Source organism: Primulina huaijiensis, chromosome 1, assembly GCF_012295235.1.
Source record: "Primulina huaijiensis isolate GDHJ02 chromosome 1, ASM1229523v2, whole genome shotgun sequence".
In the NCBI taxonomy this organism is placed as follows: domain Eukaryota; kingdom Viridiplantae; phylum Streptophyta; class Magnoliopsida; order Lamiales; family Gesneriaceae; genus Primulina; species Primulina huaijiensis.
Window position 1 is genome coordinate 8,882,252 of NC_133306.1, and position 13,360 is coordinate 8,895,611.

At 34.0% G+C, this 13,360-nt stretch overlaps 1 protein-coding gene across 1 annotated transcript; it reads right to left on the minus strand.

Moving 5' to 3' along the window:
* Nucleotides 1-11,023: 11,023 nt before the first annotated feature.
* On the minus strand, nucleotides 11,024-13,360 carry LOC140981288 (fructose-bisphosphate aldolase 5, cytosolic). Its single transcript, XM_073447652.1, has 3 exons — nucleotides 13,296-13,360; nucleotides 11,841-12,523; nucleotides 11,024-11,541 (listed from the first exon to the last, which is right to left on the minus strand). Exons 1-3 carry the CDS (start codon nucleotides 13,321-13,323, stop codon nucleotides 11,179-11,181), a joined length of 1,074 nt encoding a protein of 357 aa, XP_073303753.1. The 5' UTR covers nucleotides 13,324-13,360; the 3' UTR covers nucleotides 11,024-11,178.

A 13,360-nucleotide genomic window follows, 5' to 3' on the forward strand; every position in this document is an offset into this window, starting at 1 on the left:
CAAGCATTTTTTTATATTGCATTTTGAGATATTATTACTTATTTAAGAAAAAAAAATTTATTTTCCGCAAATTTTAAGTATTTTTAAAGTACGGTACGTTATAGCTTAGATGTGCGATCTGTAAATTTGAGAATATACTTCGTGAAGTGAATCGCAACTTGTAGTTTGATTGCTTCGTGTGCTCATTTATTTTCAGTCACCAACTTTTTTCAACTAATTCGGTCAGCTATATATAGTCTTCGATCTCAACGGTCGTATTGAATGCATTTAATGATTATTTAATGATAAATATCCGTTGAATCGTCGTGTAGTAGCTTTATCTGACAGTAGTAAGGGGTATCCAGACTGTTCTGTTCTGCTTTGGTACGACTTATCAGTCTGTCTGCTGATCTTTTAACTGATGACGTGGCCAAATGATTAAAAATCAACTGATCAGCCGATCAGTTCAGCTGGGCATTATTAGTTGTAACTGATGTCCTATCTGTTACGAAATCTTTAATTGATAAGGTTTTTCAGTTCAGCTCAAAACGAAGTCTTCAATTACGATTGTGCGTCTTTTCGATCAGTTAGATTCTTTAGTTTTCTTAGGAATTGATTTGTCAAACTCTGAAATATATAAGATTCCAACAATTTTTCTTTTTTCGATGCTTGACAAAACTTAGATTTCTTGTAGATAATAAAACTGATTGTAGATAAAATAATGTACAAATTCGTACATATTCTGCAATAACAATTTTTATAGATTTTGAAAGAGGTCAGTACAGATTTGTACAAATATTTCAACTAAAAAATAAGCCTCCAGACTAATCAACTGATTTAGAACACTTAGAAATTATTTTTTCCACTTCTTCTCAGCTGGTCCTCTATCATTTTGCTTGTATGGTTCAGTTATCTTCTTGCTGCTTGCTTTTGCTGCCTCTGTCTTCTTTTCTTCCCCTTTTTGTCAACATCCGCCACCTTTGTGAAGAGGAAGAATGCTGAACTGACTTGAGCAGATACCTCATCCAGCTGATTTTTTATTATTTCAATCTTCTTAGATAGAATGGTATGAACAGAATCAATCTAATCGCTGAGTTGTTCTCGTGAGGAGAGTAGAGTTGGAATTATAACTGATTCTCTTTTAATTTTTTCAACTGAGTCAAAAAGAGCAACTCCATCTATACCGTACCGTATTATTTTTTTTTGAACATACTTAAAATTTGCGGAAAATAAAAATTTTCTTAAATAAATAATAATCCTTCAAATTGATATAAAGATAAACTGCTCATCCAAAATATTTTCAATAAAAAAGATTTTAATTATAGTTTGCAAAAAGAACTGGTTTAAACAACATAAAGAAATCTCGTGAAAATCAGAGTATTTGAATCAACATGCATAAATTCTTAAAACATAGGCGGTCCTCAGGTTTAGCCTCCGCACTATAAATATGAGGCCTACATGCATGCAAACCCATTCCAAAAAGCCAAGAAAATTTCGGTTTCCCCTCACCCTAAAAAGCTCTCGACCGAAATTCAAGAAAGAGGGAAGAAGAGTTCGTGCGGTTCATGTGCTAGAATTCTACGTCGAAGCTCTGCTGAAGTGAAAACAGTAATTGAAAAGAATACATCGAGGTGCTGCCAAATTTTCGAGAGGCAAGGTGCCAAAGTCTACAAATTTCGGTTCTATCCTTAATTTACTGTAAGTGGGCTTTTGTTATGTACTTCGTTTGTATATTTAAAACATTGCATATAAATGATATGACATGCATGATTGTGTGTCTATTATTTCGAAAATCTATGTCTGTTATTTTAAAACTATCGATCGATTATTTGTGTTCTCTCTGTTTCTTCGAAATTCTTTGATTCCGCTGAATCTGTCTGAAATTCAGATAAGTTCTGTTCGATAAAAATCTGAAATCTTTGTTACACTGTTACGATTCAATTTGAAATGGGACGATAATTGTGATTCTGTCTGGCCCCCAATGGTGGGTATAAACCCATTTCTGTTTGGCCCCCAATGGTGGGTATAAAACCATTTCTATCTGGCCCTCACCGGTGGGTATAAAACCGAGTTCTTGCCTCACCCCTTAGAGGACTAACATATTGGGGACAATTTGACCATGGAAATGAGATGAGTAACAGTGTTGTGTCTGTCTTCGAATTTTTCTGAAATGATCTGATCTACTTCTGAATTGTTCTGAATCATCTGTTAACTTTTGTCTTATATTTGATTCGTTTCTGTAATTTAAATGTAATGAGATTTGAAAGTGTGTTAAAGAAATGTTTTAAAGACTAAGTTCTATATGTATAATTGGAAATCGATCGATCTCCCACTTGCTGAGTGTTTCCCAAAACACTCACCCCTTACAAATTTCAGATAAAACTGAAGAGCAAATAATGAGGAGGAGCAGGAAGCTTTCTGGGGTTGGTGAACGACGATCAAGATCCTTTTTGTTTAGTTTTCCGCATTTCGCAACTCTGATGTATTTATTTCATTGTCATTGTAAGACAATACTTTATTTATGAAAAAGACTGGTTTGATTTGATACGAGGCTTTATTGTTTTCAATATAATTGTTAAACAATGCCGGATCTCACCGATGCTTCGGACACGGGGCGTGATAATAAATTCAAGGAGTTAAATTTATAATTTAAATTTTAAATTCAAATGTTGAATTTATGATGGATTTAATTTATTAAGCTCAAAAGTTGAGTTTATTAAATATTAAATTTTGGAGGTAATAAATTCAAAGAGTTGAATTTGTAATATAAATATTAAATTCAAATGTTGAATTTATAAGAGATTTAAATTAAAAGTAAAGGGTATATGTATAATGGACTTGTAGGAATACAAGACCAACATATATATTATTAAGGTTCTTAATTGGACTTTAAAATATTAATTAATTAATTAAACTAGTTGGACTAGAATAATTAATTGATTAAATCCATTAAGTATTTAATTTTATTAATGAGCCCTAAACTTATATAAATGTGTATTAGGCTTAAGGTTAAAGACAATTCATTCACAAATTTCAAAAATCCTCCTCCTTCTCTCCACAAAATTTCGGCCACTTCTTTTTGAAGGAGAAGTTTGTGTCGTCTCTCGTTTTCAATCTCCAACGTAAAAACTTCTTCTAATTTTTCTAGTGCAAATTAGAAGAGGAACAAATCATCTAGTCGTGGACCTGATTAGATGAATAAAGAAAGGAATTCTTGAAGAAAGTTCGTAGGGATTCATCAAGAGATAGATCCGCCTATACCGGATTAGTTGGAGCAGAGTGAAATTATTCACCAAAGGTATAATTCTTTAACATCCTATGAATGTTTATTTATAAAACCATACGATTGCCTAAAACAAATATATTTTGATTGTCGAAATAAAATAAAAATTTTAAAACTTCCGCTGCGTTTGGGCACGAGAAAATCGAGATCCAACATAATAATCATCCCAACATCATTACTGATATACCTAACGTAGCAACGATCACCCGTCGATCCCCAACGAAGCCTGCAACCATAAACTTCAAGAACACATCAATAGCATATATTTTCAGAAAACGCAATTTGAGTAGTCCCACGAAAACGATCGTGACTCACTCATTTCTTATCCAAATAATTCGAATTTACTGTCAAATCGAAGGTATAAAAAACTTCTACGTTTTATATGTTGAAAGATTTCCAAGAAAAGCGACCAAAAAATCGCAGTATTTAAAAGAACAGTAAATTTTGAGTTATAGATCTAAAAACGTTTCAAAATTCAACCTAACAAGTTTCTGCTCAAACTTTGCACATCATACATAGATTTTCACACATAATAAACAACACAACGCATAATATGACGAGATCGATGCATAAACGAAATAATATACATGCCTTTGATATTAAAATTTACCGAGCCGACGATACAGAAGCGGGAAGGAAGCGAGGGACGATCCGGGACGAACGTGGCGCGATTTTCTTTGAAGAAAACTCAACGAAGTCTTGCTGGAAAATCAGAGGAAGGGGGCGGCTGCTCTCTAGACCAAGAACCCTAGGTTTTCTCTTTTAAAAAAAAATAAAATCTGAATTGAATTATGTGTGTGTGCTTTTTCGTGTAAGTGTGTGTGTAAGAGTGTGTGTGTGTGCGTGAGTTAGGTGACTAATTAAGGGAGTAATTTACTTAATTACACAATTAACATACTAATTAAAAAAATGCTAATTAAAAGTTAACCACACCAACCTTAACAAACCCCTTAATTAAAATAAAATGCACACTTGTTAGACTTTAAATGTTTTTTAAATATCCTAAAGTCACTAAACAAATAAATTTGGTTTTAAAATGCTAAAAACCAATTAAATCTTTTAAAAATGCCTCAATCCTAACTTAAAATGAATTACCACATTTTTAAAATCGCCAAAAATCGTCGTCGGTATCTTTTCCTCGATCTTGCCTCGAATAATCGCCTGAAACATGAAACTCAAGAAAATATTTTAACGTGCATCACATAAATATAAATAATTTAAATTAATTCATTTTCATAAAACATGCGTAGCTAAAAAAATCATTTTAAAATTAAATAATTGATTTAACGATTAAATAATTGCTTGGAATTTACGTGTACTGATTTTGGGCTCTACAGTATACCAGACGATTTTTGGCTATTTTAAAAATGTGGTAATTCATTTTAAGTTAAGATTGGGGCATTTTTAAAAGATTTATTCTTGGCCTAGAGAGCAGCCGGCCCCTTGCTCTGATTTTCCAGCAAGATTTCGTTGAGTTTCCTTGAAGAAAATCGTGCCACGTTCGTCTCGGATCGTCCCTCGCTTCCTTCCTCGTCGTTATCGTCGGTTCGGTAATTTTAATATCAAAGGCATGTATATACTGTTTTTCCTGCGTTGATCTAGTCATATTATGTGTTGTGATGTTTTTATGCGAGAAAATTCATGTGGGATGTTAATGGTTTGAGCAGAAAATTGTTTGATCAATCTATGCAACGTTTTTAGATATCAGAATTTCGTTTTTACTGTTTTTTGAATTACTGCGATTTTTCGGTCAACATTTTGGGAAAACTTTCAACATATGAAATGTAGAACATTTTGATACCTTCGATTTGATATAAAATTCAAAATATTTGGACAAAAATTGAGTGAGTTATTACCATTTTTGTGAGACTGCTCAAATCGTGTTTTTCTGAAATATATGCTATTGATGTGTTCTTGAAGTTTTATTGTTGCAGGATTCGTTGGGGATCGACGGGTGATCGCTGTTGCATTTAGGTATGTCGTTAATGATCTTGGTATGGTTATTGACGTTTCGTTTTGTGTTTTTAGGCACTTGGGAGAGTTAGTAGTCATAAAAATCGTTTTGTGGTCAAAAGTCGTGTTCACGGGTTTATTGTGTTACTTGTGATGCGTGGTTGTTTTGGGACAATTGTATAGGCTTGAGTCAGTGTTATAGTATCCTAAGATGAGTCTCGAGGTGTCTAATCACGGTCGATATGATCAAGCTAGGAGAAATAATCCATGAGTATAAGAGCATACACGGACCCTTAGACGGACCCAGGCACAGGGTCCGTGTCCTTCCTTCTTTTCGGTGTATCTTTCCAGAACCTACACGGACCCAGAGCCGGACTTGGGCACGGGGTCCGTGTACCTTCATTTTTGGGGATAATTCTTCATTTCACCTTAAGATTTGAGTTGGGGTTCAAGATCATGGTTAGCACGATGATTAAACAGGGTCAAGTCCTGAGTAATCTAGAATGTCATAAGCTATTTATTTGATTCAGTGGTGAGCACGAATACCTACGTCTAAGTTATGCAAGTTAAGTGTTGGAATTCATGTTAGTATGTGAAACAGTGGCCCCAAGCGAGATCCAACGATTACCTCAACGCCAAGTAAGTATGTTCGACGTGCAAGAAAATACTTTTAAGTTTTTGAGGTATGCTAAATGTCTTGTGACCAAATTATGCATGGGATTGGAAAGCGGTAAAGTATGACCAGGGACCAATCCACCCCGTTAAATTATGAACGGGTTTAGATCAGGATTGGAAAGCGGTAAAGTATGACCGGGGACCAATCCACCCGTTAAATTATGAACAGGGATCTCATGTATGTGGCAGTGGATCTTCCCTGTCAGCCCAGTACTGTGGTTTAGTCTGATCAGGCGCATTCTGTATGGGTCACTTGCTTTGAAACATGCCTCTACGCAAAATGATGAAGTTTATGTATGTACAAGTATGCAAGCATATTTAAGAAAAGTTTTATGTTGATAGCACGTCTTTGATATGTACGTATGTTCAAGGTTATGTATGCATGTTAAAGTTCAAGTATGTACGTTCTATTTTAAAGTTGCATGTGATTTTATTACGTATCACCTTTTAATTCCAGTTTATACATGTTGAGTCTTTAGACTCACTAGACTTGATCGATGCAGGTGAGGATGAGTTTGAAGAGACGAGAGATGGGGACCAGTGAGCTGGCTTGGATTGAGCGGGAGGCTAAACCCGAGGACCGCCATATTTTAAGTTCTTATGAAATGTTCAAAATACTCTGATTTCACGTTTTGATTACAATGTTTAAACAAGAATTTTTCCTTAGTCACTTTAGTTATGTTCACTCTTTTGCAAATATTTTCGGTTGGACAGTTCGTTTATGATCACAAATTGAAAGCTTATTGGTATTTATGAAAATTTTTATTTTTCCGCAAATTATAAAATAGTGCAAAAGTACGGTACGTTACAATATGAATCATTATAATCGGATAATTATTAAAATTGAAAAATTTGTGATAAATAATTTACCTTGAATACGTTTGAATTTAAATGCCATTATATTTCAATTTGATTCGAATCTAAATGACAATATTAGAGATTGAATTCTTGAATATTTTAACAAAACACAAAAACTTAAATAATAAAAAGACATATATATCAGAGATAAATTTATTGTTTATGAAAAATATGATAAAAAAATCTAATGTATATGATTCAATTTTTGTACAAAAAAGTTAAATCCATCATTATTAATATAAAAATCTACGTATCCCGAGTAGATGAATAAAAAAGAAGAACAAATTTTACGTATATATAGATCAATCAAAGCAATACACATTAGATTAAGATTGATATGATTTCCTACATTTTGATTGTTTTGTATAATCAAAGTACATTAACTCATTTGACTCAAAAAAGTTCAACACATTCACATGAGAATGAAAATAATTGATCATTATCTGCAAAAAATTATTTAAGGTAAAGACGGAAATTGAAACTATACATTATTTAAATCTGATTGTATTTTTAACATACCCGAAGTCCGAAAAATTCCAACTCTCCAAAGCAACACGTATAATAAAAAAGATTGAACATCGAGACTCGCACTAGTAGAATTTTTGGCTTTTACTTCGTCACTCGTTACTTCGACGATTATTAATTATGAAGTAGTATATATCAATCAACTTCGGTAATAACACCAGCGAAATAAAACATTATTTTTTACTTCACAATTTAAAAAACACGGGCTTCACTTCTAATTTTTTGTAACATTTTACTTCGACAGAGTAGTTTTGATGGAGTGAAAAGTTAAAAAATATTTGAAATTTATATTTAGTGAAGTAAAAAAAATGAATCATAATTTTAATTAATTTTCTTTAAATGATAAAGTAATAAAATACAAAATAACTCGTCATATTAAAATTGTGTCGAAGTTAAAGAAAGAATTTACTTCACCACAACTCAATAATTGTGAAGTCGTTCTTTATTAATTACTTCACTACAACACAAAAAAATGAAGTTTTTTAAATTTACCACTTCGTCATTAAATGTAAATTGTGAAACAACAAAAGATCCTTACAAACAAAAAACAAAGATGTGTTGCCATTTAAAATTTTGAAACCTTCGCTGATTAGCGACGGTTTACCACAAAACCGTCGCTAATTAACGATGGTGTTGTTTAAACCGTTGCTAATCAGCGACGGTGTTTATTAAACTGTCGCAATTAGCGACGGTCGTCGCTAAACAAATCGGAGACAGTTTATATACCGTTGCTATTTGCGACGGTTTTAACTAAACTGTCGCTAATTCGCGACGATTTTTATAAATTGTCGCTAAAAAAATCTGTGACGTTTAAATACCGTCGCTAATTAACGACAATTTTACATAAACCGTCGCTAATTACTATCTAAACTGTCGCTAATAGCGATGGTTTAATAAACACCGTCGCAAATTTCCTATAAATAAAACCCCCCTTCCTCGGTTGATTTTTCTCTGCACCACTTCACCTCCTCGTCAATTTTTCTCTCTTGGGCATTTTAGGATATATTTTTTAGCATCAATTTTTAATTTATGATCATGAATTTAATTTTGGTGTTAGTTTATTTTTATCGTAAGGTTAAATTGTTTGTTAGATTATTTAAAAATTAAAAAACATGATATTTAGATGAGTTGAGGATATTATTTAAAAATATGTAGAAATAATTATAAAATTAAAAACTAATTTTTTTAAAAAATATTATAATTAGCGATAGTTTTGTCGAATACTGTCGCTAATTAGCGACGGTTTTGTCATATATCGTCGGTAAGTAGCAACGGTTTGGTCAAATACCGTCGCTAATCAGCGACGGTTTTGAGTTTATGCACTACAAGAAATTGTGTCGAAGTTAAAGAAAGAATTTACTTCACCTTTATTAAAACCGTTGTCTTTTTACTTTTAACAACGGTTTTTAACCGTTGTCGTAGCCTAAAAAAATCCGCTCAAAGACAACAGTTTCTTTAAAACCGTTGTCTTTGATATATCTACGACAACGGTTTTTAAACTGTTGTCTATTAGCGTTTTTCTTCAAGCTACTACAACGGTTTGTAAAAAACCGTTGTCTTTCAACTGGTTTTTCTATAAATTTGTCGTCAATATTACATTTTGCGACCGTTTAAGTTAAATCTGCCGCTAAAATTAGCGACGGTTATACTATACCGTCACTAATTTAAATCTTGCGATGGTTAAAGTATAACCGTCGCATAATTTAGCGACGGTTTTAAGTAAAACCATCGCCGATGTAAATATGGCGACGGTTTTACAAGAAGTGTCGCTAAATTTAGCGACAATGTTTTTAAACCGTCGCTAATTTTAGCGACAGTTTTGGTAATACCGTCGCTGATCTAAAATCAGCGACGGTTTATACCTAACCGTCGCTATATTTAGCGACGGTTTATAATATCCGTCGCTAAATATAGCGACAGTTCATGTAAAAACGTCGCTAATTTTAAATCGACGACAGTTAAAAAATTTACCGTCGCAAATTGCGATGGTTAAAGTCAAAACTGTCGCAAACTGTCTACAAATATCCCCACCCTCGGTCCATTTTCTACCATACCACTTCACAACACTTAAAATTTTTCTCCCTTACAAAATTTTAGTTTCGATTTTCTCTTTAAAATTTAATAAATTTTTAAAATAAAAAATATAGTATTTTCGACGATAAATCAAAAATATAGTTTGCATATTAGATTGTGAGTTTTTTTTATATTTATTAAAATATTAAAAGTAAAAATTTTTTTTTTTTTACTGAATAAATTAGCGACGGAAAGCATACAAAACCGTCGGTAAAATTAGCGACGAAGTTTATAAAACACCGTCGCTAAATGTAGCGACGGTGTATTAAACCGTCGCTATTTAGCAACAGTTTAAATTACGACCGTCGCTAATTTTAGCGACGGTTAACGATGATGTCCGTCGCGAATTAATTTGAAAACCGTCGCAAATTGTAACTACCACATCACTCCGAAACCGTTGTCTTTTAGCGAATGCTTTAACCACATGACCTTTAACAACGATTTTATATACCTATGACAACGGTTTTTCACCGTCGTCTTTAAACGTCTACGACAACGGTTTTTCACCGTTGTCTTTGAGTACACCCTTTAACCACAGGGCTTCTAACAACGGTTTGATTTGACCTACGACAACGGTTTTTAACCGTTGTCTTTTGCCTTTTTTTTAGTAGTGATGATAAAACTGATGCTAATTAGCGACGGTCTATCTCTCCAAAACCGTCGTTAATTTAGTTCCATAACACTGAAGTCGTTCGCATCAATTACTTCACAAAAATACAAAACATGTGAAGTTATACAATACATTTACTTCGTCATTCTATATAAACTATGCAGTTATATATAAGCTATTACTTCTGCAATTTACAAAATCGACGATGTAGAAGACGTTGTTTTACTTCGACATCGGTCTAATTCCTGCCAAAGACTTCACTAATTTCTTGGATACGACTTCGGTGATAATGCTAAGTAAAATTGTTACTTATTACTTCACGTCCGTCTACTTCGACAATTATCTACCTATAACTTCATTGAATACGCGAAATAAATCAAGGAAATTCTACTAGTGTCGAGATGTAAATATAGAATTAAATCGTCCAACTAAAAACAAAGAAAGAAGAAAATTCAAAGTTAAATATCCGACAAATGACAAAATTACAAAAGTATGATATAACGGTAAAAGAAATATGTGTAAGTGGATCGACTCATCAAGTTTCCTTCGAAATGAGATTCATTCAAGGAAAAACACTTGTCATTCGTTAGTTATTAGCCCGAAAATGTCTGGGTCTAAATATGGCTTTCAGATTAAGTTTTGAATTAGTAGATGTTGTAAAAGGGAACGGTGGTGATATTAAGAATGAACCTCGAGATGTAACTTTGGAATTAAACCGCACAATCGAAAACAAATAAAGAAGAAAATCAAAGTTAAATAAGCAAATGACAAGAAATCATAATAATACCAAATGGCAAATATAATGTATACCAAAAGGCAAATATAAGATATGAGAGCAATTTAATAAACAATCAATGAGAACTAAAAATGTTAGATCTATTATTGTTAATCTGAAAATCTATGTACCTAAAAAATAAAAATTAGATGAATAAAAACCGAAGAACACACATTAATTATACATAGATCAATCAAAGCAAAATACATTAGATTAATACTAATATGATTTCGTCTATTTTAATTATTTTATGAAATCGAAATACATTAACCCGACTCAAAAAGCTCAAGTAGATAGCATGTATTGCATATAGATATAGATTTAACGTTTTGAAACAAAATTTTTAATTATGTACTCGGAACGAGCTTAATTCGCCACCAGTCAACAATGCAGGTAAAAGAAAATATTGATTTAGTTAAATACATACAATCCTCACACACAAATTGATCAATACTTGTAACCCTTTTCGTACAAGCTCTCGGAAGCCAAACTGTCGCCGCTTCCCCCGCCGTATTTCCCCAGCGTGGCCTCGGAATTGGCTTTGCACCTCTCCAAGAATGCTGCCTGTGCTTTCTCCACATTCTCCTTCTTCCCGGACCATATCTTCAGCGTGCTCTGCTGCAGAGCTCGCCCGAATGAGAATGACAGTGTCCATGGCTTGAGTACATCTAACTTGTTCATGGCGTTCAAGTTCAATGTCGCCTCTTCCTCACTCTGCCCACCAGATAAGAACACGATCCCTGGCACCGCTGGGGGCACGGTTCGACGGAGAGCTGTCACTGTGTAATCAGCAATCACCTCCGGAGTCACCTAAGTACGCAAAAGTTAACAAATCATACGCCTACAAAGTACAAACTCTATTTGTTTATTTTTATTTAAAATAAATTTTATTCATCTCTCAGTATAATTACTACTGTGTATCAAAAGGTTATGTTATTCTGTTGTCTTTAATTTTCAAATTGTTTTAACTGTAGAAATTTTATATATATATGAAAAATATCTAGTTTAATCTAAAAAAAAATATAAAAGTTAATGAATCCTTGGAGAACCTTGAAAATTAACATTAACTTGGTCATTTGTTCGCTGAATAATAATCCCATTAATATTACCTTGGGGCTATCGGAGCCAGGAGTAACCATGTTAGGCTTCAGAAGGGTCCCTTCCAACAGCACATGCTGCTCATTCAGCGCCTTGTAAACCGCCGCAAACACAGTTTCAGTCACCGCAGCGCATTTCTGAATATCATGGCTCCCATCTGTCAGCACCTCCGGCTCCACAATCGGCACCAGCCCGTTTTCCTGACAGATTATCGCATAACGAGCCAACCCCTGCGCATTCTGCTGAATACTCAACTCAGACGGCTCAGTGACACCAATCTTGAGAACCGCCCGCCACTTGGCGAACCGGGCTCCGGCCTTGTAGAATGCTTGGCATCGAATGCCAAGCGAGTCGAACCCCTGAGTGGTGGTCTCTCCATTGGTCCCAGCGAGATCTACGGTACCCTTGTCGACCTTGATTCCTGGAAGTACACCGTTTTCTTGGAGGACATCTACGAAGGGCTTGCCGTCGGAGGTTTTCTGGTAGAGGGTCTCCTCGAAGAGGATGACACCGGAGAGGTATTGAAGAGCGGAAGGGGCGGTGAAGAGTAGCTCACGGAGGGCTTGGCGGTTGGATTCAATATTCTCCACGTTTATGCTGGAAAGGCGTTTTCCGATGGTTCCGGTGCTCTCGTCGGCGGCTAATATGCCCTTGCCTGGTGTGGCTATGTACTTGGCATTCTTGATCAGTTCATCTACACATATACTTACATACATAAATTCATTGTATTAACTAATCCAATATAATGATATAAACAATATAATATTTGGAATACTCATTTAATGGTCCACCAAGTATTTCAATCCAAGGTTTATGGAATTTTTTATTGTATTGATTAATCCATAATAATTAAAAAAATTAATTTCCTTGAGAACTCCAGTCAACCGCTATCAAATTTTTGAACTTTTTTCACCAATTGAATATGCTTTTTCCTCCAGGGAAGAGATCGCGCATTATCAATACAGAGAAAGCCATGCAGCGAGGCACATTAATTTCAAACATCTTGTCTCACTTTTGTCCCATAATTAAAAGTGGTACAAAAGGCGCAGATTTGGATAATAAGATGCTACTTAGGGTACATTACCTCAACAATGTATCCAAAAGCGAATATTTATCAATACAAGCAGAGTCTATGCTTTTTTTAGTAGACTCTATATGTGAGGATAAATGTCCATTTAGATACACCCTTAGATATAAGAGGTAATTAAGTAGCATGAAATTTTCCGAAAAATTTGCCTTCTATATTCAATAATAATCCCTCTGACATGAAGATCTCAAATTTGTTTAAGACTCAATTATAACAAAATTATTTAATAGTAAAAAATATATATATTTCAATAAATATGAATGCATTCAAGTGCTATTGCTCACCTCGCCATCAGACAAAGGTCAATATATGTGCAACACGCAAAATACACATGATAGAAGGAAAGATAGGAGAAATTAATAAAAGCATGCATACTTACCAGCGTACTTTCCTACAAAGGCAGACATTGTCACACTTGAGAATATATTATATAATTTTGGAGGA